The 24881-nt window shown below is 35.2% G+C and overlaps 1 protein-coding gene across 1 annotated transcript; it reads left to right on the forward strand.

Moving 5' to 3' along the window:
- The first annotated feature begins 16157 nt into the window (after positions 1-16157).
- On the forward strand, positions 16158-19650 carry LOC122031404 (KH domain-containing protein At1g09660/At1g09670-like). The gene is made up of 8 exons (XM_042590520.1): positions 16158-16167; positions 16273-16337; positions 17921-18058; positions 18147-18194; positions 18578-18709; positions 18785-18901; positions 19274-19417; positions 19525-19650. The coding sequence occupies exons 1-8, from the start codon at positions 16158-16160 to the stop codon at positions 19648-19650; spliced, it is 780 nt and encodes a 259-aa protein (XP_042446454.1).
- Positions 19651-24881: the final 5231 nt, after the last annotated feature.

A 24881-nucleotide genomic window follows, 5' to 3' on the forward strand; every position in this document is an offset into this window, starting at 1 on the left:
GTTTAAACTTGGGCCGTTAACATGGTCACCAATCTCTTGGCCCATAAAAATACTCAATTTTATACTTCAAAAATCAATTTCTCATATGTAGCTGTTTTTTAAAATAACCCGATGGTTTTACTATTATTATGTTTCATAAATGTTACCTATAATTTTTACGAGGGTTATGAGGTAATGATAAAAAATAAAAAATTAAAAAAAAAAATCTAGACAATAAAGGTTCAAATATACCTGGAGTACATTACACTTGAGTTTAAAAATTTATGGCACTGGATAGTTCGTTAAAATTCATCTGTATTTTTTAATTTATCTTAATGGCGATAGAAAATTTTCAATGAATCAACTATAAGAATTAAATACCTATATTATCAAAAATAATAATATTAAGGGTGCGATTGATTTAAGTTATCAATTATAAGGTTCAAATTACCTGGTAATTTTTTATGTTTTTTTTATTTTTTTAATGTTTTTATATTTTTATATTATTTATATTATTTTTTTTTTTTACATTTTTAAATTTTATTTATTTATTTATTTTTTTAAAATTTTAAAATTTTTTATTTTTTTTTAAAATTTTTTAATTTTTTTTTAAAAAAATTAAATTTTAAAATAAAAAATTTAAATTAAAAAAAAATCGGGCATGGAACATTACTCGGGAATCATCGAATACCTAAACCAAACAAGGTTTTTGTTGATAACCTTGGATGGATAACCAAGGTTATCAAGAATAACCCCGAACCAAACGCACTCTAAAGGTTAACAGAATGTATTTGTATGATACGATAATTAAATAATATGTGTTATTTGAGAAATAACTTTATAGATTTCTCTAAAAAATTTTAAAAAAATTTAGAATTTAAACAGAGACCTATGATATATTTAAGGGGATAAATCATTAATTAGACTTTGAGAAAATCGGTTTAGATTATCACTTAAATAGAAGTTGATTGATTTATATATATATATATATATATATATATATATAACTATTTATTGTTTTGCAATTGATCTTTGTTGTTTGTCCTTATTGTAGGTCCCCGGACGGCCGATAAGAAGAGGGTGAATTGTCTAAAATTACAATAATATCTTTTCTTAATCTTTGGACTAAGTTAGGCAAATACTTGTTAAGAAACAAAAAGTAAATACATAAAATAAGGACAGAGGTAAGAATATTTACTTGCTTTGCAATCAAAGGATTGCTAATCCAAGGTAAATGTACCTCACTAAAAATTTTCTTCTTTCAAAGGCAGAATAGCCTCTTACAATGTTGAAAACTTAGAATAGTAGAGAACAGAACTAGAAATTGAATTACATAACTCGTTTATTCTGAACTACTGAGACCAGGACTATATTTATAGTTTGCTGGTTGAATATGACCATTTGCTAGTGTGATAGCTCCGGATGCCTGGAAGGGCTCTATGTGTCTGAGCGTGGATAAAACTTTATCCTCGTCACAACAGTTCACAACGGATCAAGCTTATCTGTCTAGGTGCCTGGAGCAGCTCCGGACGCCTAGATTGTGCTGACTAGCCCATTCGAAGCCTTACCAAGGGAGGCGCTTTGGGGGTGTCCGGGAGTCCTAGCGCCCGAGCCGTCCAAGCACCTGGACTTGGTTCAGATGCTTGGATAGTCAACATAGTGTTGACTGTCAGGTTTCTCCTCCGTTAAGACTCTGTTCGCTTGGGTGATTTTGACCATTCGAAATAGGACTCACCCGAACACATTTTCTAGCATTCTCCTTAAGCAATCTTTCGCTCTGGCTTCTCGTCCCTCAAAAATATCATGTGCTTCCTTCTCGTCCGCCCGCGTATGAGAAGGGTTAATCACATAAATAGGGGAATAAAAAAATAAGGGAATAAAAAAACCAAGGGTTACACAAATTAGTGACTAACACTCAGAAAAAAAATTTTGGAAAGTTTTTTAAAAAAAATTGAATTTTTATAATTTAAAATTTAATTTTTAAAAGAATAAATTTAAAATTATTTTTAATTATTGAAAATTTCTAAAAAAAATTATAATGGTTTATCATACTTATCCAAAATAGTGGTAAATTTTTTATGAAAAATAATATTAATTAGAGCAATAATTAATTATTCTATATAGAGAGATATATTTTCATAAAAAAATATTTAAAAATAGATTTTAAGCTCTAAAAATCACTCAAAATTTTTTGAGTATGTAAAATAGTAAGTATTTTTACAAAAAAAAAAGTTGCAAAAATGGAATGTTTGAGATTTTTTAATATTAAAAATTAGCATTTTGATAAAAAAAAAATCATAGAAATTTTAATAACAGTAAAAAAAATTTTAAAATTTTCTATAGATAAGTAATGAAATTCTTTTTCTCAGAAAAATTGAGTTCTAATTATTTCAAATAGAAATTATATGAAACAATTAATTTGTAAAAGTTAGATAATTTTAACCAAAAAAATATTAAATCAAATTTAAAAAAATATATGCATAAGGATTTAATCTTTGCATGATTTTAAAACTCAATATAGGTTTCTACCTACTAGATAAATTAGAAATTTTCTTAGAATGTACTTTTTTTGATTTGACCCTTATGGAATTTATAATACCAATTTAATCTTTGTTAATTTTAAAAATTTAAAGTAGTAAAATTTAAATTTCTATTTGTTCTTTCAAATTAGAATTTTTTAATTTTAAATTTATCAAAATTCTCTATTAAATATTACTTTGCTAAGATTATTTTTATTTCTAAATTCTCCTTTTACAAAATTTCATTTTTGGTTTTCAATTTACACATTGATTTAGATAACGATTTTATACCAAAATACAATTGATTAGGAGATAAGAGACATACCTCACTTACTATGTCAGATCTGAAGCTAGTTTCTCCCCCTGTATCACTGCATTCATCTGATGTCGTTCCCCCTTCATCAATGTTAATTTCTAAGTTGCTTGGATCTTCATGACTAGCCATCAATGCTAGTCCAGCATATGATTCTATCTCGGACTCGGATGATGAACTTTCATCCCAAGTGGCTTTGAGATTTTTGTGCTTGTTTCACTTTGGTTGTTTGTCTTTCTCCTTCTTATGCTCTGGACAATCTTCTTTTATATGTCCTTTTTGGCAATGGTAGCATCGAATATTTCTATTATTTCTTGAATTTTTTCTAGTCTGTATTTTTTTAAATTTGTTAGATTTAAAAAACTTTTAAAATTTCCTTACTATATAAGCTTCTTAGTCTGTATCAATATCTAAGTCTGACTGGGGTTTGTCCTTCTTGGAGGCTCTTAGTGTCAGATTCTGGCTTGACTCTTTACTCATCCCTGCACATCTAGATTCAAGTAATTATAAGGTCAAAAAAAGAAATTCTTTTAAGACACTTATCTCCAAGTCCTTAGAGATGTAGTAGGCGTCTATGATTGACTTTCATTCTGGAGTTCTGGGAAAGGCGTTGAGCGTGTAGCGTATCGAGTCCCGATTGGTTACCGTTTCACCAAGGTTGACCAGTCCAATGACCAGCTCCTTGATCTTCGCATATAGTTGAGCTATCTTCTCACCTTTTTTAGATTGATGTTTATTAGTTGATTCCGAAGAATGTCTCGTCATGCGAGCTTTGCCTCAAATGTGCTTTCATGGAGCTCCAAGAATTTTTCTAGAGTTCTTTGGCTAAGAAGTAGCTTCTGATGTGGTTGACTTTTTGAGACAGTAATACACTTAGCAAGTGGATTCCACTCTGCTGTTGGCTACGAAATCACTTTGTTCCTTCTTTGTCCATTGATTTTCTTCTTTCCCTTCTCCTTGTTGATCCTTAGGAACTGTAAAATCATATTTTATTACTAAAATAATTTCAAAATCAGATTATAAGAATACCTCTATTTGGCATTTCTAGTGTGTGAACTCCCCATCAAACTTTGGCGGGTTGAGGCTTGGTCCGGCCATTGATTTCTTTACTTCGGTAGGCGGTCAATCCCTCTAAAGTGACCTCACTCTTTGCTTCAGAATACCAATTGTAGGTCCCTGAGCAGCTGGCAAGAGGGGGTGACTTGCCTAAAATTATAATAATATCCTTTCTCGATATTTGGACTAAGTTAGACAAACACTTGTTAAGAAACAAAAAGTAAATACATAAAATAAGGACAGAAACAAGAATATTTACTTGATTTGCAATCAGAGGATTATTAATCCAAGGTAAATGTAGTTCACTAAAAATCTCCTTTCAAAGGCGGAGTAGCAACACTTGTAAAATCTCCTTACAACGTTGAAAACTCAGAACAATAGAGAATAGAACTAGAAATTGAAGTACAGAACTTGTTTACAAGTGTTGTTTTGAACTACTGAGACCATGACTCTATTTATAGCATGCTAGTCGAATCTGACCATTTGCTAATGTGGCAGCTCCGGGCATCTTGAAGGGCTCTGAGCATCTGGGTGTAAATAAAACTTTATCCTTGTCATAAAAGTCCGCAACGGATCAAGCTTATCTGGTCTGGACACCTAGAGTAGCTCCGAGTGCTCTAACTGTGCTGACTAGCCTGTTCGAAGCCTCGCTAAGGGAGGCTCCCTGGGGTGCCCAGGGCGTCCAGGTGCAGACCATCCGAGCGGCTAGACTTGGTCTAGGTGCCTAGAAAGTCAACATAGTGTTGACTGTCTAATTTCTCCTCAATTTCAGCTTTGTTTGCTTGGATGATTTCGGCCATCCGAAATAGGGTTTACTTGAACTCATTTTTCAGCCTTCTCCTCAAGCAATCTTCTGCTCCGACCTCTCATCCCTTAGAAATGTCGTGTTTCTTCTCGTCTGCCAGCGTACTCTTTCGTAGCACCTCTTCCCTCGGACGCACCAAGCCAGTCGACTCCCTCTCGTGTCATCCTTCTTGCTAGCTGCGTCTTTCACTCGACTTCTTGTACTTCTAAGTTCCTGCATACTTAGATACAAGGCATCAAATATACACAGGGTCAAACTTGACTTGGTTGATCACATCAAAATTACCATAGGGTACTTACACTTATTTGTTTGTCGATATTGACATCTATGCAGTCTCGTTGTTTTCATGCTAGGATTGGTTATATATATATAAGATATGTCATACCATAGTGTAGTTGTAGACTTATTCTCATGCATTTATATCATAGTATAGTTATGTATTTATATTTGTGCCTACAAGTTAGCAATATCATGGGTAGTATAGTTGAATACTTATGTGAGTGCATATATGTTAGTGATATTATAGTATAGTTGTATACTTATATGAGTGCATATATATTAGTGAAACTATACCTGCTTATATGAGATGGATATCTTACCCTCGCCGAGTGATAGGAGTATCCCACTAGGTTATTTTCTTCTGACTGACATCTAGGACTACTTGATTTAGATCCTATTATTTTATTATATATATGATGATATCATGGAGTTAGTTGAGATATTATGACTAAATGACTAGTATTCTCTTGATGAGATTGGTTGACTATCATTTTGTGGGCGTGATTATTTATTTTTTGCTTATACATTAGTAAGATTATACTATACTATAGTGTAGGATATCGAATATCCTACTAGACCTTGTTGTTATGTTAATATATTAGAAAGACCATACCATAGTGTAGAATATCAAGTATCCTACTATATCTTTATTTGTTATATTGGCTCATGTCTATACATTAGTAATATTATACCCTAGTGTGGGATATCGAGTATCCTACTAGACCTTTGGTTGTCATTTAAGCCCATGTCTATACGCTAGTGAGGTTAGACCGTAGGGTAGCTTGAAGAGCATTATCCTTGGATGGATTATTACTACTTATTTTGTTATTATGGTTTAGTATAGGTATATATCCTATCTACCTATAGGACTATTCGTGGTAGAGTGTTCTCCCACAGACAGTAACCACTTATACATTTTATCTACCCACGAGACTATTTGTGATAGAGTGTACTCCTGTAGATAATAACTATTTACATATCCTGACTGCCCACGGGACCATCCATGATAGAGTGTGTTGGTGCAATTGGCACCAATAATCAAACTGAGTTTTAATGAATGACAAATGAATTAAAGTTAGATATTATGTTTGCCTAATCTACCAAGTGTGCAGGATATAAACTTGATAGGTCTAGAAGACCGAAACACACCAGGCTGAAGTCCAGCTAGGTTAATAGTTGGCATGAAGTTCAGATTGGTTGAGATCTGGCAAAAGAAAGTCCAGTTGGGTTAGCAACCAGCTGAAGTCCAGATTTGTTGAGATTTGGTAGAAGGAAGTCTAAATTGGTTGAGATCTGACAGGAAGTCTTGGTGGATCAAGGGACCTAGTATCAAGGAAGTCTGCGATTGGTAAGTAAGATAAGTATTAGAGGAGAGTGATCTAGTGAGAATGAGTTTCATTTGGGGACTTTAGGCACAGGTCCAATTTAGGTCTATTTTGAAAACCTAAATTGAAACCATAATTAGATTCTGGTCTCATGAAAACGGGATCTAATTACTAAACTACTTATATTTATTATGTTAACTTTGTTTTACAGGTTAGATATTTTGTGCTAGACTAACACATTTTTTTACGGTAAAAAAGGTATAAAATACCTCTGGTGAACAGTACCCGAGGTGTCTTTCATGCAACAAAAGACACCTTAAGTTGGCTTGGAAGGTGCCTTTGGTGGGATAAAATTGGACTTTGTCAACGATAAGAGGTGAACTGTTCGGAATAAAACTTAGCAGATGGAAGGCGCCTTCAGTGCTATGGAAGCTACATTCAATGCTCAATAAAAGAGTGTTTCGGCCAGCCTTCAAGACACATCTCCTCTACAGGCATCTATGCATTCATTCGACGTTTCGGCTGCTCCGACTTCGTGCTGCTATCCTGCTACAACACCGTCATGCCCGACTACTGTAGATAGGCCATCACTGATACGAGAACTCTCACTCTGATGTGTTTGTGTTGGTAACTAGTTTCAATTTTATACTTACTTTAAATATCTACAAAAGGAAAGTGTAGGTTTATTACACTTCCCTATTCTTTTATTTGTACTCAATTTCCACTTCCGACAGTAACAAAAGAAGTTTTAGTGGATTATCCATTGATAGGTCCGAGGGGCATGGGTCTTGGAGTAGAAGTTATCGAATGCTCCGAACCAAGTAAAATTGCTTGAGTTCTTGTGCATGTTCATTTCTATTTTTTGTTCTGCTATACGTACTTTGTTTTCAAAAAAGTTTAAATAGAAAAGTATTTAAAACCGTGTAATTCAACCCCCTCCCTCTCATGTGCGATACGATCCAACAAGTGGTATCAGAGTAAAGTTGCTTTGAATCGGTAAAACCACCATCGAATAGGGGGTTTCTTTATATATATATATATATATATATATATATATATATATATATATATATATATATAACATTCTTATGCCTTTTTCTATATTTATTTTTTTCACCATTAGTCAAAATTAATGAAATATCCCTTCTGACAAAATTTGTTATTATTTTTTCTTAAAATTGGTGCAACACCATTCAAGCCCATCTTTATTTATTTTTCCTCCCATACTACTTATCCCAAGACCTAGTCTTGAAATCTCTCTTTGAAATTGTATTGTCTAAGAAAAAAAATAGGGCACAAAGAGATGCTCAGGCGGAATGTCAACATACCACCTTCATACGAGATATACAAGAAGGACGAATTCAACCTATGGAGGATGTAAATGGAAAGCTTTGTCCTGATAAATGACTTCAATGGTGGCATGGTACTGCAGTGATCTTCTCAGAACTAGAAATCAAACCAAAAGGTAATAAAGTTAATTTCATATTTATTATCTAACAAAGTTACATGTAGGGTAGGAAAGGTCAAAATGCCTATAAGTTTTGGACCCACTTGACCAAGTTTCACAAGGAGTCGTTGAAGTCGGAGGAATAAAACAAAAATGAATCCAAGCTCGAGTCAAATCCAATGGAGAAACCTACAAATTAGGGGTTGCGATTTTGATTAGTACATTTTATTACGAAAATGTCTCAATAAATTATACATTAGAGAATAATTTGGGCAATAAATTAGATAATATTTTGCATGATAAATTAGGGTTGAAAATTTTGAATAATTATGATCAATCATATTAACTTAATAAAAATTCAAATTCAATTAATTCAAACTTAAATAAATTAATTAATGAAGAACTTAAAAATGACAAAGTTAATATAGATAAAATTAATAAAATTCTTAATAATGCATTTGATAATCTAGATAATGTCAAGCTAAGGAATTTTATCCAAGATAAAGATAATTTAACAAATTCAAAATTAAAAAATATTAATATAGATGAAACTAATATAATAAATTCAACTAATAATGTAAATTTTAAAGACAATGAAAATATAAGGATAAAATCAAACACTTTGATAAAATCATAACCAAATTTAATAAATTTCAAAATTAAATATTAAAAATAACATCTTAGAGCATCCACATCAGTTTCTCTATTACTATATCTAAAATTTAAGGTAAATGACTCACTTTATTAAATTTAGATAATCACTTTTCATTACACACTACATCAAATATCCTAAAATTTCCATCATCATTAATTTTTTTATTATTTTCTTCTCTTTCTTCTATTTTTTTTTAATTATTATATTTATAGAATGTGTAACGACCCAATTTTCCCTATTTTAAGTTCTAAAAGTCCATAAAAATATTTGGAAATACTTTTAAAATATTCTAGATATTTTTAGGAATTTTTAGAGTATTTTTATGTAATTTTTGGAGGTCGTTTAGTAGGGTTACAAAAAGAAAGAAGTTTTGATAAAAAAATATTAAATGTGAGACTCGAACCCGAGACTTTGACCCGAGCCGAATCTCAGATGAACCCAACCCAACCAACCGGTCTGTAGTTGTTTTGTTAATTATATATAGAATAAAATGTATATAAGGTAGAAGTTAGTAATAGAGAATACTCGGAAAAAAAAGGGGTTGCAGCGAGTTTTGAACCTGCGATCTGTGGCCCAAACAAAAACAGCCCAACCAGCTGAGCTACACGGTTTTATTAACCTAGTATGGAGAGAAATAGATTTAAGCTATAGTTGGAACGTTTAAAATAAATTGGAATAAAAGTGCACGGCGGAGGAATCGAAGCCCAAACCTTTGATTTGGTTAAAAGCTGGCTGACCAACTGGGCTGTGCGTGATTTGTTAACCAAATATGTAGCGAGATATATTTAAGTTATTGTAAAGGGCAGAGATAAAACCTAGGTTATAAAGGGTTAAGTATTTTCCCGAGCCCTAAAATCCTTTCTCCCTCTCGTGTGCTCACGACGGCGCTGTTCTTCTTCTCGGGCAGAATTGTGGCAGCGAGTGAACTCGTCTCCGGTGGCCAGCGAGGTTGTTCTCCGAGGGGTTTTTCTTCACTTCTCGTCAAGGAGAAGCTTTGAGCACGAAGAAGAGCCGAGATTTGAAGCTTTACCCAAACCCTAGATCTCTCCTTCCTCTCCTTCAGTTGTAAGTCCAAGCAAATCCCGGTGAGTTGCTTCTCACCTGCAGTAGGAGTGGTTCCGCGATATTGATCTTCTCTTTTTGTTTGGTTTCGGAACTTGCTGTTGTATTTGGATTTACTGTCATGAACCTGAATTGATTTCCTTTGCATTTTGGTTGTAACCTGCCTAAGGATTTCTGTATTTCTGTGAGGATTGATGGGTTAAAGGGTTCTGCCGTGAGGTTGAAAGGAAGAAGATGGAGAAGGAAAATTAAGGGAGAAGTGTGAGGAGCATTTAGCTCCTTTTGGTAACCTACCGTGCCTCAAAAATTCCGGGAGGAATTGTATGCTGTGATTTTATGGATTAGGGCAATGGGCAAAAACGAGTTACATGTTTAATAGCAGTAATTAGTTTTCCTTGCTACAGGGTATCACAATTCAATTTGTTGGACTGGGAAAAAATGAAAGAATTAATTAGATTAGTATGTGGCAATTGTTTTTCTTCTTCACTGCTGTAGCACGTGATAGGAGGAATAAATGTCGTAGTAATTGGTTCTTTTTGTCTTCTTGTTGTGGTACCGATCATGAAAAGATTTAGTTTCGTTTGAGTTTATAGCTTAATAAGTATGCACTGCCGGGTGAATTAGAAATTCTGTATTTACCACTTAGCAAGCATGAACAACCTCTTAATTATGGAGTTCGGCTTTTATAATAAAGCTTACAATTTGCCCTGCCATGGAACAAAATTGTCCAGTACATTAGGCTTACAGATTTGTGTTTTCCTCTTTGCAATTCTTTAACAGGGGCAGTCCATATATAATGAGTATTACAGTTTAGTTTTTCCTTGCTGTTAGTAAAGCATGAGCAATTTTTCCATTTGCTAATAATTAAGCATGATCAGTTTAACATGAGCAGTTTTATTTTAGAGTAGGCTTAAAGAAATCAAATTCAGTTTTTCTTGATTCATATATGTTGTAGCATGCTTAGAGAGCTCAGTTTTCTTTCTTTTGATTTATGTTTATTGTAGCATGTTTAAAGAAGTTTGATTTGTTTTCTTTTGCTTGATTCTGTTTATACATTTTTAAAGAATCTTGTTGCTCTATAAAAACTCTAGTATCTACCTGTAGGTGGGAAAAATAAGAGTTTTAATAAATTCTTTAGAGGTTTATAAGAAGTTATAAGAAAGAGAGACCAAGGTCTTAATAGGATCCCTAATTTTAAGAATTGGGATCAGTAGCATATCAAGTGCTCAAATAAATGCCAAGACATTTTATTATAAGAGAATTGAAGAATAACAAGTATAAGGAAGTAATAGTTAAAAAAGAAAATAAGTATTTTACTTTTAAAGGGCATGTACCGGACACAAGGTCCAAGGGATGAGCTCCAAGATGCCCCTAGGCACAAGGCCTAGAAGTATCTTAGTAGTTTCGGGATTAGCTACCTCGAGCCCAAAAGAAGTTTATTATTATTTTGAAGTATTAAAGTATAAGTTTTGAAACAAATGAAACGAGCTTCAAATCTGTCTAGAATTAGAAAGTTAGTTTTCTTGTTATTTGAAGCATGCAGTAGTGGTTTCAATTGTTTCCTTGCTACTAGATTATTCAGCCTGTTTAGCTTTACATGTTTAGTAGTTTTACATGTTTAGAAGTTTTACATGTTTAGTAGTTTTACATGTTTAGAAGTTTTACATGTTTAGTAGCTTTACATGTTTAGTAGCTTTACATGTTTAGTATGCTTCTTTTATAGTTTCATTCTTATGAGCATGATTAGCTATACATGTTTAGTATTTCAGTTAGCATGATTCCTTTGCTATATATGGGCATGAGTAGTTTTATATGTTAGCATTCAGTTTTAGCATGTTTTTATTTATATACATGCATATCGAGTTTTTGTGAGTAGATAGCGCTCACTAAGCTTTTAGAAGGAAGGCGACAAGGAGATGCAAGAGGAGTGTGTGATGTGTGGACTATGGAGGTCCTTGGGACTTAGCTAAAGAACTCATTTAGTTTAAGAATTTGTTTAGTTTAATTTCTTATTAAGTTGATAAGAGAATTATGTAGTAAGAGGTTATGTTTTCGGTTTTTCATTATCTGCATGATTTGAATTATTAAACTGCGTGGTTGTGGTTAGTTTTCATTTCTTATTAAACTGCGTGGTTGATTGGAATATATTTCCAGCCGCCTGTGGCTGAGTATATTATGCTTGTATTATGGAAAATGGTCACCGGTACAGGGGAGACTCTGCCGAAATTTTTCGGTAGGGTTTTCCATGTGATTTTTAATAAACCGGTTAAGTAGAGTAGTAGATAAGTAACGGTCACTCTTAGAGAGTAGTAGTAGTAGTAAGAAGGGTGGTCGTTACAGAATGAGTGGAAGGAGAGAGATTGAAAAAATTGAGTGGAAAGAGAGAGATTAAAAAGAAATATTATTTTATTTTTAGGATAGAAGTTTCATTCCCTAAATTTAGAGAATCATTATTCATCAAATCTAAATTTAGGGAATGGATAGGGTAACTTATGCAAAGGGTTTTTAGCTATCCTATCTAAAATTTTGGATAAAATCTTTAGATAAGGTAGCTGATGTGATACTCTTAAATAACGGTAATCTAGCAAATTTAAAATTAACAATTAATAAAAAGTTAAACATTAAAGATAAATTTAAAAAAAAAAGATAATTCAAACAATTTAATAAATAAAAAATTAATAAAAACTTAAGTAGTAAATAAAATTTTTTAAATAAAAATAGTTTAATTAATTTAATAAATTTAAAATTAAAAAAAAAAAATTTAAGTGCACTTCTTTACAGAAGGACAATTTAATTAACTTAATTAATTCAAAATTAAAACTTAAATTGAACTTAAAATATAATTAATTAACTATTAATTAAATCTTAACTAAAATTTAATTATGCTTAATTAAACAAAATAAAAATTATATGACTTAAGGAAGACTCTAAATTAGTTGACACCTCTAAAATGATTGTTTACCCATCCGAGTAATTAAGACTAAATCAAAAAGATAATTTAATTTTTGTCTAACCAAGTACTTGTTGGATCGAGACGCATGTGAGAGGAGGGTGAACCACGTAGTTTTTAAAACTTTTTTTTGTTTTGAAATCAAAGTACGTGCAGCGGAAACAAAAATAGAAAAGTAAAAGACACAGTTTGATTTTACTTGATTCGGAGCTTTCAGCAACTCATACTCCAATACCCAGGTCCCGCGGACCTATCGATCGATAATCCACTAAAAACCTCTTTTGAAACCGCTGGAAGAGGGGATTGAGTACAAAAAGAGTCGAAAGAGTGTAACAAGCTACACTTTCCATTTGAAGTAATTTAGTACAGAAATTAACACTTCTAATCCAAACACTTTTTGTAGATAGTCGGCTCGAGCTCGGTGTTTAGACCGCTTCTTGGTGGCAATCGAGTGTAACAGAGTCATAGCAAGGCAGCAGCAGGAAGTTGGAGCAGTCAAAATCCCAATCAGACTCTTAGAAACCTATATGATAGATGTTTTTGAATACTTGATCGAGATACTCTTTTATAGCAGGTGGAAGGTGTCTTCCATAATCTTGAAAGCGCCTTCCATCATTAAAGTTTATCTTGATTTTGCTACTCCTTATTGCTGATGAGGTCTTAATTTTATCTATTGGAAGGTGTCTTCCATAGCACTGAAAGCACCTTCCATGAACAGTACTGAAGGCGTTTTCCAATGCTGGAAGGTGCCTCGAGTACTGTTCACCTAAGACCTTTTTACTTCTTTTACCCAACAAGTGAGGTTAGTCTAACATGACAATATCTAATATACAAAATAAGGTTAACATAATAAAATATAATTAATTTATAACTTAGACCTTATCCTCTATATCAGGATCTAGTCAGGCCTCAATTTAAGTTTTCGAAATGGGCCTAAATTAGACCGACGTCTATTGTTCCTTCAACTGGGATGCATCCTCACTTAGCAGCTCTCCTCTAGTGACTTACATTTACTTACCATTGTCAAGTTGCCTCCTTGATGTCAATCTGACCCACCAGGTCTTCCTGGCGGAATTGTACATCAGAACTTTCTCCTATCGGGAATCGAACATCCCGATCTTTTACCAAAATCATACATCCAGACTTCCCTCCTGTTAGAATCCCATATATGGACTTTGCCACTCGGGAATCGTACATCCCGATTAGACTTTCTGCCTTAAATGTCTAACCATTAGTTACTAATTAATTATCAAAAGATAGCAGTGCCCACTTATTTAGTCAAGTCAAGTGCATGTATCCAGTTAGTGTTTGACTAAAATGGATTACTTAACTTAATTACTATAATTTTGATATTTTGTGCCTAGACTTGTGTTAATATACTGATATAAACATCTGAAGTCCAGACAATAATAGGCCTATGCATCTCACGTCATTCTAAGTTTTTGAATACTCAATCAAGGTAGACCTAGTGTGCTCGTGAGATGCTCGATACCTAGATCTATAGGAACATGCTTTCTATGGATTTAATCTAATCTAAAGACAAAATTAATTTAGAAATATTAAGGAGATGGGAATTTTTAAAAAATATAAGTAAAGAATTTTCCCTAGAATTTGTAAATTATTAGAAAGTTATTTTGAAAATATCAGTCCCAATCTAACGTACACATTTTTTATTTTTCTTTATAAGTTGCTAAATTCGAGTTCTGATAATAGTTTAGTAAATATGTTAGCCAAATTCAATTTTGACTCAACATAGTTGAATTCAATATCGCCTTTGGCTATATGATCTCTTACAAAATGGGGTTTAACCTCTATATGTTTGTTCTTGAATAATGCATTGGATTTTTGGTGAAGTTTTTTGAACTTATGTTATCAATAAAGTTTTTTATATTTTTATATTTTAAGTTAAAGTCTTGTAATGTGTGCATCATCTATAATAATTATGCTACATATTCACCCATAGCGATATAAATTTTGACTCAGTTGTAGATAAAGCAACACAATATTATTTTTTTACTAAACTAGGTGACAAGTGATAGTCCAAGTAATTGACATCCACCACTTGTAACTTTTCTATCTAATTTAGAGCTAGCATAGTCTAAGTCAGAATATCCTAAAAGGTCAAAATTAGTTGTCCTAGGTACTACATTCCTATATTTTATGTATCTTTTAGATATTTGAAAATTTGTTTAACAAGTTTGAGATGGGACTCCTTAGCACAGGTTTGATATTTAGTACACATACTAACTACAAATAGTATGTCAGGTCAGCTTGCAGTTAGGTATAACAAACTACCTATGACACTTCTATAATACTTTAGGTCTATTAATGTTCCATTAGGATCACTATCTGTGTTTTCATTTACTGATATTGGTGTTTTTATTTCTTTAGCATTATCTATTCCAAATTTTTTAAGTAATTCCTTTGTATATTTTTTTGATAGATGTAATTCCCTTCATTAGTTTATTTAATTTCTAAGCCTAAAAAGAGGGTTAACCCTACTAGACTCATTTCAAATTCTTGCTTCATTAGGTCAATAAATTCTTGTAGAAAGCCTAAGTTTGTAGATTCAAAGATTATGTCATCGATGTAAACTTGAGTGATAAAAATATCAGATTTCACTACAACAAAAATGTTAAAAGACAACATTACAAAGACAACGATTTTGGAAAAAACTGTAAAAAGACAACAGTTTTATAAAAACTGTTGTTGTTAAGCGATTTTATTTTAAATCAACAACGTATTTTACAACGGTCATCTAAAACCGTTGTCTTTAAATATTTTTTTAGGGGTTACAACAACAGTTTTGTAAACTGTTGTGTTTTTTTATATTGTTTTATATAGTTAAAGACAGCGGTTTTAATAAACCATTGTCTTTGACTTTATTCTTTCGTCATTTTTTCCCTTCGCCATTTTTATTGCAGCCGTGTATTTTTCCTTCCCTCTCTACCAAAATTTTTGGTGTAGTGTTTTCCCCTTAGCCTTCCCGAACCCTAACCCATTTTTCTTTCCCTCTCCTTATACAATCTCTTCACGTTGCGAACCCTTGTTGTTTTGTCTTCCTCCTCCTTCCCTGATCTTTGATTGAGTTGCCCCTCCTCCGTGGCCAGGCTGACTTCCACCCCAATTTTCTCATCTCCAGCACCAACTCCTTCTGCACTTTCACCTTCAACCTCACAGTCTTCTTCTTAGTCGTGAAGACCATTGCGCTCACCATGAACGTTGCCGACATCATCAAGGACCAGCTTTGTGAGTCTCCTTCTTCTTTCCCTCTTGTAGATCTGAAGTTTTAGGTATGGATGGCGGTAAAACTTGGATCTGAAAGAAAGATATGATTTTGGCCCCTTTTTGACATGGTGTTTTGCTCATGTTTTCCTAGGGTTGAAGGATTTTTGTTGCTCTTGCTACATGATTCCTTCGTAGTTCAGTAGTTGATAGAGCTGAATTCTTTTGCTTTTATATGATCTAGATTAGATTATCTTGCAATTTGATATTTGTTTGCATGAATGCATAACTCGTCAATCCAGCAAATAAAATTACAATTTGGTATGTATATGTATATATATATATATATATACCAAATTGTAATTTTGTTTATTATTGTTCTAGATCTATGGCTTTTCCGCTCGTTGGTATTTCTTTATATGCTTAAGTCAAAGATGCAATTACAATTTGCTAACTGAACTATTTGGTTGATGATCAAATTGCTAAGTAGATCTTTCAGTTGAATTGAAATAGTGTTAACTTTGCCTCTGTAGCCGTGCTTTATGGTCCAAGGTTGATGCTTCGATATTACAACTTTGTGTGCCTTTCACAAAGTTGATGCCCCAAAGATATTTTTGTTCTTATCTATATGATTGTTATTTGTGTTGCATTCTTCAGGATATGATCATGCTTTCAAAGAGTGGAATGGTTACTCCACATACATGAATAAAGATGGCATGCACGTGTGACATATAACTTACACTAAAATATGCACAATGTCTATCTACTTCATAACTGATTTGTGCAAATGTTGTAAATCAAATTAGCTTGTTCAAAAATATTAGTTTGTTCTCCCAACTTTGTAAATTATTTTTTTATCTAGATTTCTGGAATTAGTTTTGGAGTCATCCTTTGTGAAACACTGTTTTTTAAGCTCTTCCATAGAGATATTTTGGATGCTATGCTTGGTTTATCTTCTGTTGTATTTTGATCATAAATGTTAGTTTACATAATTAAAGTTATATATGGATAAATTATCTACAAATATTATTTTTGGATTGAAGCACATTGCTTACCTTTGACTTGAGATGTATTGACTTCACTTCCTCCAGTAGTATTGGAAATACATAGTGGATATGTGAGTACATATTTTAATTTTATTAAGTATTTATTTTAATCAATAAAACTTTCATATGTCTACTCTTATTGATGTACAAAGGAGCATAAGATTTTTTAATCCAAACAAAGAAAAGAAAAAGAAAAAAACATGCTACATGAGAAGTAATAAAGGTATGCATGTCTATTGTTGTAGTTTGCATGACTCATTTTTAATAGATTTTTTCGACAATTTTACAAAATTTATGCATTGACTATTTGTTTTGTGAATAGTTGTCATTGAATTTTGACTGTCATCGACCCTTATGTGGAGATGGTTTATTTGTTCGATTCACTTAATCATCACAATCGTCATAAGGACTGAAAATATATAGTGAATATGTGAGTACATATTTTTTTTAATTAAACATTTAATTTATTACTCATATGTTAAATCTTGTTGTACGAAGGAGCTTGAAATTGTTCAATTCGAACAAAGAAAGGGAAAAAGAAGCCTACGTGGGAAGTCGTAAAGGTTTATATATTATATATAGACACATATATCTACTTGTGATAAATTAAAAAATATTTAAATGTGCATTATTTGTTGACAATTTTTTTATGCCAAAATCGTTATTTTTTTGCTCTTATCTATTTGTGAAAGCTTGTAGAAGTGAATATTAGCAATGCAATGGCAAAATAGATAATCTTGTTATGGAAGTGCTAATATCATCTAATTTTACAGCATGAGAAGTACAAAAAAGCATATTTTGGGTGTTGTCCTTGTTTTTTTTTTGTGGCGAAATAGATAATCTTGTTAGTAGACATGATCCAACCTCAGGGAAAGGAGCTTGATTTGCTCACTGTAATATTGCCTGATAATGATGGTTCTCTTTATGGTATGATGTCTTTCTTACACTTGATCTTATTCGACACAACTTGATATTTTTGCTTGTTGACAAATATCAATTGGCTAAAATTTTTAGCTTTAATTTTTTCTCTTTCCTTTTTCGCTTTATTATTATATGCCATAGTTATTACAGGTGATCAAAAGTAGATATGTGAGACTGGCCTTGGTTTAGTTTCACAATGTTGTTTGACAAAGCATGTTTTCAGGATAAGTAAACAGTACCTTGCCAATGTTGGCCTCTAGATCAATGGAAAGGTGAGTACGTGGAAGGTGGATCTTATTTTCTTATTCTATTTTGTGTTACTAACGCTTGATTCATAGGCTGGAGGAAGGGATACAGTTCTTGTCGATGCATTGTCAAGGCGCATTCCTCTTGTTAGCGACCGACCAACTATAATATTTGGTGCTGACATAACACATCCTCATCCTGGGAAAGATTCTAGCCCTTCTATCACAATTGTAAGTAATTTTGTCAATCTTCATTTCTTGCTCTATGTATAGTTGCCTTGATGTATCCTTACTATCTTGATTATATTTGGTTTGTCAGGTTGTTGCGACTCAAGACTGGCTCGAGGTGACAAAATATGCTGGATTGGTCTGTTTAAGTTGACTGGATATGATTCACTGGTTGCAATCAAACACATTTAAGTGTTTGACCACCTTAAAGCCTCAAGTTTATGCCCAAATCTTACATCAATTTTTGAATTGATTTACTACACTGTTTCCTGTGTTTATTGTTAGGAAGTACAAATATGTTCCATTTGACATACTTATAAATATCAATTTGTTGTTGGATCCGTTTATATGATTCCTGAAAACTGATTACAAGATTTCTTATAAACTTATATCTTGATGTTTTCCAATTCGAGGAGTTGCTCTAATCTGTGTTATAAGTTTACTTCTGAAAATTTGATTGTTGCTTAACTATTCTTAGTTTCCATTTTGAGATGATCTCACCACTGCTTAACTTATTTTCAGGAAAATGAATACCTCTATAGAATAGGGGTCCTCCGAGCATCAAGTCCAAGCTGGGGTGAAACTCTTGGACTTGCTAAAAGTCTTGTAAAGAAAGTTGTGAGACTAGATGTTCTTGTTGACAAGTATCCAAGTGTATGTTTGTGTTTTCTTAGCTTCAACTAGTTAATCTCTCAACATGTATTAAATTGCTGGTTTCATGCATTTCAGTACAACTTTGTTGGCCGTTTACTGGGGCCACGTGGGAACTCCTTAAAAAGAGTTGAAGCTTCAACTCAATACAGGGTTTATATACGAGGTCGAGGTTCAGTGAAGGATTCTATAATGGTATGTGGATATCATGTAATATTTATCTTAATGAAAAATGAGTATATTCCAATCTCCCAAACCTTGATGTATTATGCTCACTATTAACTTTTTAAGGCCTATCTACATAAAAAATAGATCTTTGTCTTTATGTTTGAAGGCAAAATAATCCATGTTTTTTAATGTGATATGGGTTTCTCTTCTCTTGTTTCTGCTGGAGTATGCTGTTCTTTGTACAAGTTACACCGATATTAAGTTAATCGTGCATTTTAGAACCTATGTAATTTTTGATATTAACATCCTATAATATGTCCTAATGGATTGTTATTATCAACTCAAAAGCTAAGGTGCATTATTTCTTGTCTTAATACTCAAGTCCCCCTTTTTGAACAGGAAGAAAGTTTACGGGATAAACCTGGATATGAACACTTAAACGAACCGCTGCACATACTATTGGAGGCAGAATTTACACCAGACATACTTGATGCTCGCTTAACCCAAGTTGTTACCACCCTAGAAGATCTTCTGAAGTCTGTGGTAACAAAAACTTTCACCTGGGTTGCATCCTCCGCATTGTTCTACAAGATGCCGACACGAATGTTATTATTGAAACATAGTCACTATTCAAATTCCAAATCTTGCAGGATGAGTCAATGGACTACTACAAGAAGCAACAACTCGGGGAGTTGGCCATACTCAACGGCACGTTGAGGGAAGAGAGTCCACAAATGAGCCCACAAACATTCAGGGAGTTGGCCCACAGGAAATAGTTGTAAATGGAGTTTATTTGTTTATTTGTATTGGGATAAATTTTATTTGAATATAAGACATGTTTCTTCTTTTATGATTATAATTCTTGTATAAGTAACATTTTGAATGACATTGATATGGGGAATATTCTTTCTTTTGTGATTATAAACTTTTATTATATATTTATATTGAAATATGATATATTGGTATTAAAAGACAATAGTTTAAAAGACAACGGTTTAAAATCGTTATTATTGTTGTCTATCGTCCTCATAGACAATGGTTAAAAACCGTTATCGTAGTCTCAAAACTGTTGTAACTGGCAGCAACATTATTAAAAGTGCTCTAAACAACAACGGTTTTAAACCTTTGTCTTTTCATTCAAAGACAATGGTTTTAAACTGTTGAAAACTATTGTCGTTTCATTCTACGACAATGATTTTAAACCATTGTCGTAGCCCCCACTTTTAACAACACTGCCAATTATAACAGTTTTAAAGAGCCTACGACAATGGATAAAATCCGTTGTCTTTTAATATTTTTGTTGTAGTGTTTAAAGGCTTTTACAAACAAGGTTGGATCAATTTGACCTTATTTGAATTCTTTTGAAATCAGATGGGTGGATAATCGCTCATACCAAGTCCTAGGTGCTTGTTTTTGTAACGCCCGAAAATTCTCAAAACTATTTTAGAATTATTCTATGATTTTTCTGGAATTTTTAGATATTTTTCCGGAATTTTTCGAGTATCGGAAGTAGCAAAAATAATTAAAACCGCAAAATAGCTTAGGCGGGAATCGAACCCGAGACCTATGGTATACGGGATAATGTTAGTAACCGGTTGAACCCAGCAGGGCCGTGCTGAAAGAAAGGAGAACCAAATATATTTATATTAGAGTTGGGTTCATTAAACCACTTAATATAGATTAAAAACTTAAAGAGGGTTTGGTCTATTTTAAGAGTTTGGTTCGGCACCTCCTCACCTCACGCCACTTTTCTCCTCTCAAAACCTCGCCGCCGCCTCTCCCTCTCCTCCTTCTCACGGCACACCAAGCCCCAAGGGCCAAGGGAACTTCTTCCGGCGACGACTCCAACACGAAAAAGGTTCTTCTCCGCGAGAGGAACGCGAAGACGCAAGTGGATCGTCGAGAGGACCGTTTCCATCGGAAAACCAGCGGTTTGAATCGTAAGAAATTACGAATAGGAGGTAAGAAACCCCTCACCTGCAGTATAATAGCTCCGTTTGGTTTTCTACGCATTAGTTTTAGCTATAGGCAGGTTTTTCGGCACATAGGGTGTGTTTAAACCCTCCTCGAGGATTAGGGATCTAGTTGAGCACCTCTAGACGGGCCGGACACGTTGGTCTCCTTTAGTTGGAGATTCTAGACGTTGTCGGGTGCCTAGAGGTGATCTCCCTATTAGAGGAGAGACCAAGTGTTCGGTAAAATGTTATTATAGCTAAATACCACCTCGGTTATGTTTAATAGCTCAGTTAAATGCATTAGAAGCATTTAAAACAGCACATTAGTTTAGTTCAGTTTATGGGACTACGGTCCAATGGGTGGGCTCCCACAGTCGCCTCTAGGTTCAGATAACCTAGCTCTAGGTTCAGATAACCTAGAAACAGCAAGATAAAACAGTTAGCTATATTCAGTATTTTATTTTCAGTGGCACTGTACTGGATCGATATCCATTGGGTTGGACTCCACATCGTCCCTAGGTTTAGATAACCTAGTTAACCCTACTAAATTGGGACTTGCAAACCCGGTCTAGTTAGGGATCGCCATGGTAAAGAACGATTCGGCGCCCAAACAGCATGATTACTATTTTCACTTATTATGATATTAGCTTTCAAACTCTTAATCTAATCCAGTGATTATAGTTTAAGATCAGTTTTAGCGCAGTTCAGTTTCAGTTCAGTATCATGCTCCAGTTTAGTTTTTCCCTATGAATATGCATGATCACTTTATGTGCAGTTGTTATACATACTTTTATGTTCAGGTTTAGGTATGCCATGATTGTATGCTTATATGCCATGCCATGCTAGTTTATTCAGTATATCCAGCATATGTTTTAAACAGCATGACTTAAAATCATATTTGCATCGTTGCATGTTTTTGTGAGGTAGATGGTTTCTTACTAAGCTTTAAGCTTACAGATACTATTTTTCCTTATACTGCAGATAAAGGTAAATGAAAGATGGACTAGCAGAGGGAGCTGGAGGACAATGCAACGGATGGTGTGTGTGGCAGGAACTGGAATAAAAGACCTTGGAGAGTTTAGCAAATTAGAAACTAGTTCTTCCTTAAGACATTTTCTTATACTTTGCTTTTTATGCATTTCTAGTAGTTAAAGGTTATGAGTTGATGAACCTTGCTTTAGCTTAAGTTTAGAATTGTTACTACATGTTATTAGAATAGTTTATCATGCATTGGATAGTTGTTATGCGGTATTTTGGCACCAAATCTTGAAATCGAGCTCGGTAATCGAACAACTCGATCGGTCTCGGACCGATCGAGCAGGCAATATCCGATCGGTCGACGGCCGATCCGAGAACAACTGATGCATATCTTCTCCTCTGGATCGGTCACCGATCCGATCCCAAGATCTGATAGTTTCGAAGAGCTTCAGTACGGATCGGTCGACCGCGATCGAGTCAGCCAACCTGGATCGATGCATGAACCGTCGATGTACTCTGGATCGGTCGGAGACCGATTCAGCATCTGACGATTACGGATCGGTCGGTGACCGATCCAGGGTGTTCAACCGTGCCAGTAGCAGCCTGGATCGGTCCGTGGATCGATCCAACGGGAAAGCAATCGATCCAGTTTAGTTTGGATCGATTGGGAAGCTCAGTTTCGACCAAGAAACTCAGTAGATCAACTTCTAGTCCATGGGGGATGTAGGATACGCTTTGTGTTCCTCAGATTGCATCCTTTAGCACATGTAGAACCAAGAACAGTCATCAATTAGTAGAAAAATTTAAATTAGATCAGTTTTCCGCACAACATAGATAGCATAACTGTAGCGATTCGCCTTACAGCCTAGTAGTTAGAAGGCGGGTCGTTACAGAGTGGTATCAGAGCAGTATTCCATACTTCCTACACACACATCAGCATTGTACCTACAGCTTCCAAGTAAGGATACCTCTACTCTCTTTATTGTTTCTTGCTTTCTAGTTACAGTTCATGTTTATATGTCTATTGCTTGTTAGTTTGTGCTAGTCTTTTAACATGATATCAGTAGTTATATAACTGCAATTACCTTAGTTATGTTATGTTCTCTATGTCGTTAGAAATGGCACGAGGACGCCCAGCTAGAAGGGCACTAGCTACTGAGCCCCAGCAAGAGGCAGGCAGTTCAGTGCCTCCTCCTGACCTTACAGCATTAGTGGCTCAGTTACAGCAGCAGCTAGCTGAACAGCAACAGGAAATAGCCACCTTAAAGGCTAACCAGCAGAATACCCCCACAGTTACCCCGGAACCAAATCTGACGACTCCAGTAGTCTTGGAGGTTCCACCATCGGCTGACCTCAAGACCGATGGGAACCCCGGATGAGCCAAGAAAGGAAGCCTATCGATCCATGGCGGTAGGTCACAGAGAACTTCTCGGGCACTAGTGAACCATGGGATGCACAAGCCTGGTTCAAACACTGGAAGCACGATGGAGCTTACGGGTGGCGAACATGAGAAGGTGAAGTGTGCCTCCTTACGCTCGAGGCGCGTGTGGTGGAGAGAATCGAGCAAGGCGCCCGTGAACCGATGTCATGGGGCGACTTGAGAAGGAGTTCTTCGAGGAGTTCTTCCACATCTACGGTTCTGAACCGCCACTGACGAGTTCACCGAGTTTCGTCAGGGCAACCTTTCGGTTGAGGAAGCCGTGAAGAAATTCAACAGGTTGGCTCGAATGCGTGCCCGAGCTAGTCGGCTGAGAAGGAACGAATCCGGTTGATCTTTGAAGATCTGAGGCCGAGATAGCGATGAGCGTGGTCGGTGGCATACATGGCCACAAACCACGGAGGAGTTAGTGGCGGTGCCTTGACCACGAGCATTACGTAGGCTAAGCAGCGGCAAGTCTCCTCGAGTCAAAGGCCAAGGAAACTCTCACACTAAAAGCAGCCCCCTAATAGCTCGGAAAGGGAACTCCAGCAGCAGCGCAAATCGGGGAGTGACCCAAAGGGGACCATCTAGAAGGCGACCCGGTTATCAAAGTGTGCTACTTGTGGGAAATTCCACCCGTGGGTTTGTCGCAAGCACACGAGGATGCTTTAAATGTGGACAAGAAGGGCACATGGGCAAGCAGTGCCGAACAAGACCGGCCTTCCTCGGCCAAGTTGATTATGCACGGGCAGCCACTCAATTATATCGGATGCGGCCGCTCTAGAAGGTCCACTCGTACCGTCGGCAGATTAGAAGCCCCTCCATCTATGGCGAATGCGAGGATCTACTCACTCACCGAGAGGACGTAGCCAATGCCTCGGCGGTGGTCACAGGTCGATTAGCATTTTTCGGTATAGTGCTATCGTTAATTTGATCTGGGGCAACCCATTCATATATAGCCAGGATGTTCTCCGAAAGTTAGAAATACCCTCGGAAGTACTCGGTGGTCGGTTTTGGCGGCACTACCTTCGGAGAGATCATGCCATCCGCACTGCTCGAGGCGGTCATGTGGTCATTATGAGAGCTCTTTTGTGATCCGATAGTGCTAGAGATGACCGACTATGACGTTATCTTTGGAATGGACTTTCTAATTAAGTGCGGTGCTACCATAGAGTAACAAGCAAAGTCATCTTTCAACTGCAGCGGCAATTTGAATCTGATGGGAACTAAAGAAAGGCCAAGAAGTTTCTCTACTATGAAAGCACGAAGCTCTGGATTCGGGATGTCAGGGGTTCCCTAGCACACGTAGTCAGCGCCAAGACAAGAACCAATAGCTAGCAGAGGTTCGAGTCGTATGTGACTACCAGTCTTCCCGAAGAGTTACGAGCTTAGCACAGAGGGGAGATTGACTTTGAGATAGAGCTCATTCCGGTACAAATCCTATCTCCAGCGCCCTCTACCGCATGGCTCCAGTGAGCAGAAGGAACTTCTGAGCAACTCGGAGGAGCTTGACAAGGGTTTCATCGCCCTAGTCACTCACCATGGGGAGCGCCCCTGTCTCTTCGTGAAGAAGAAGGATGGAAGCATGCGGCTATGCATAGACTACGAGCACCGAATCGATCAGTCACGATCAAGAACAGTATCCTCTTCCCGG

This window comes from Zingiber officinale, chromosome 11A (genome assembly GCF_018446385.1).
Source record: "Zingiber officinale cultivar Zhangliang chromosome 11A, Zo_v1.1, whole genome shotgun sequence".
NCBI lineage: Eukaryota > Viridiplantae > Streptophyta > Magnoliopsida > Zingiberales > Zingiberaceae > Zingiber > Zingiber officinale.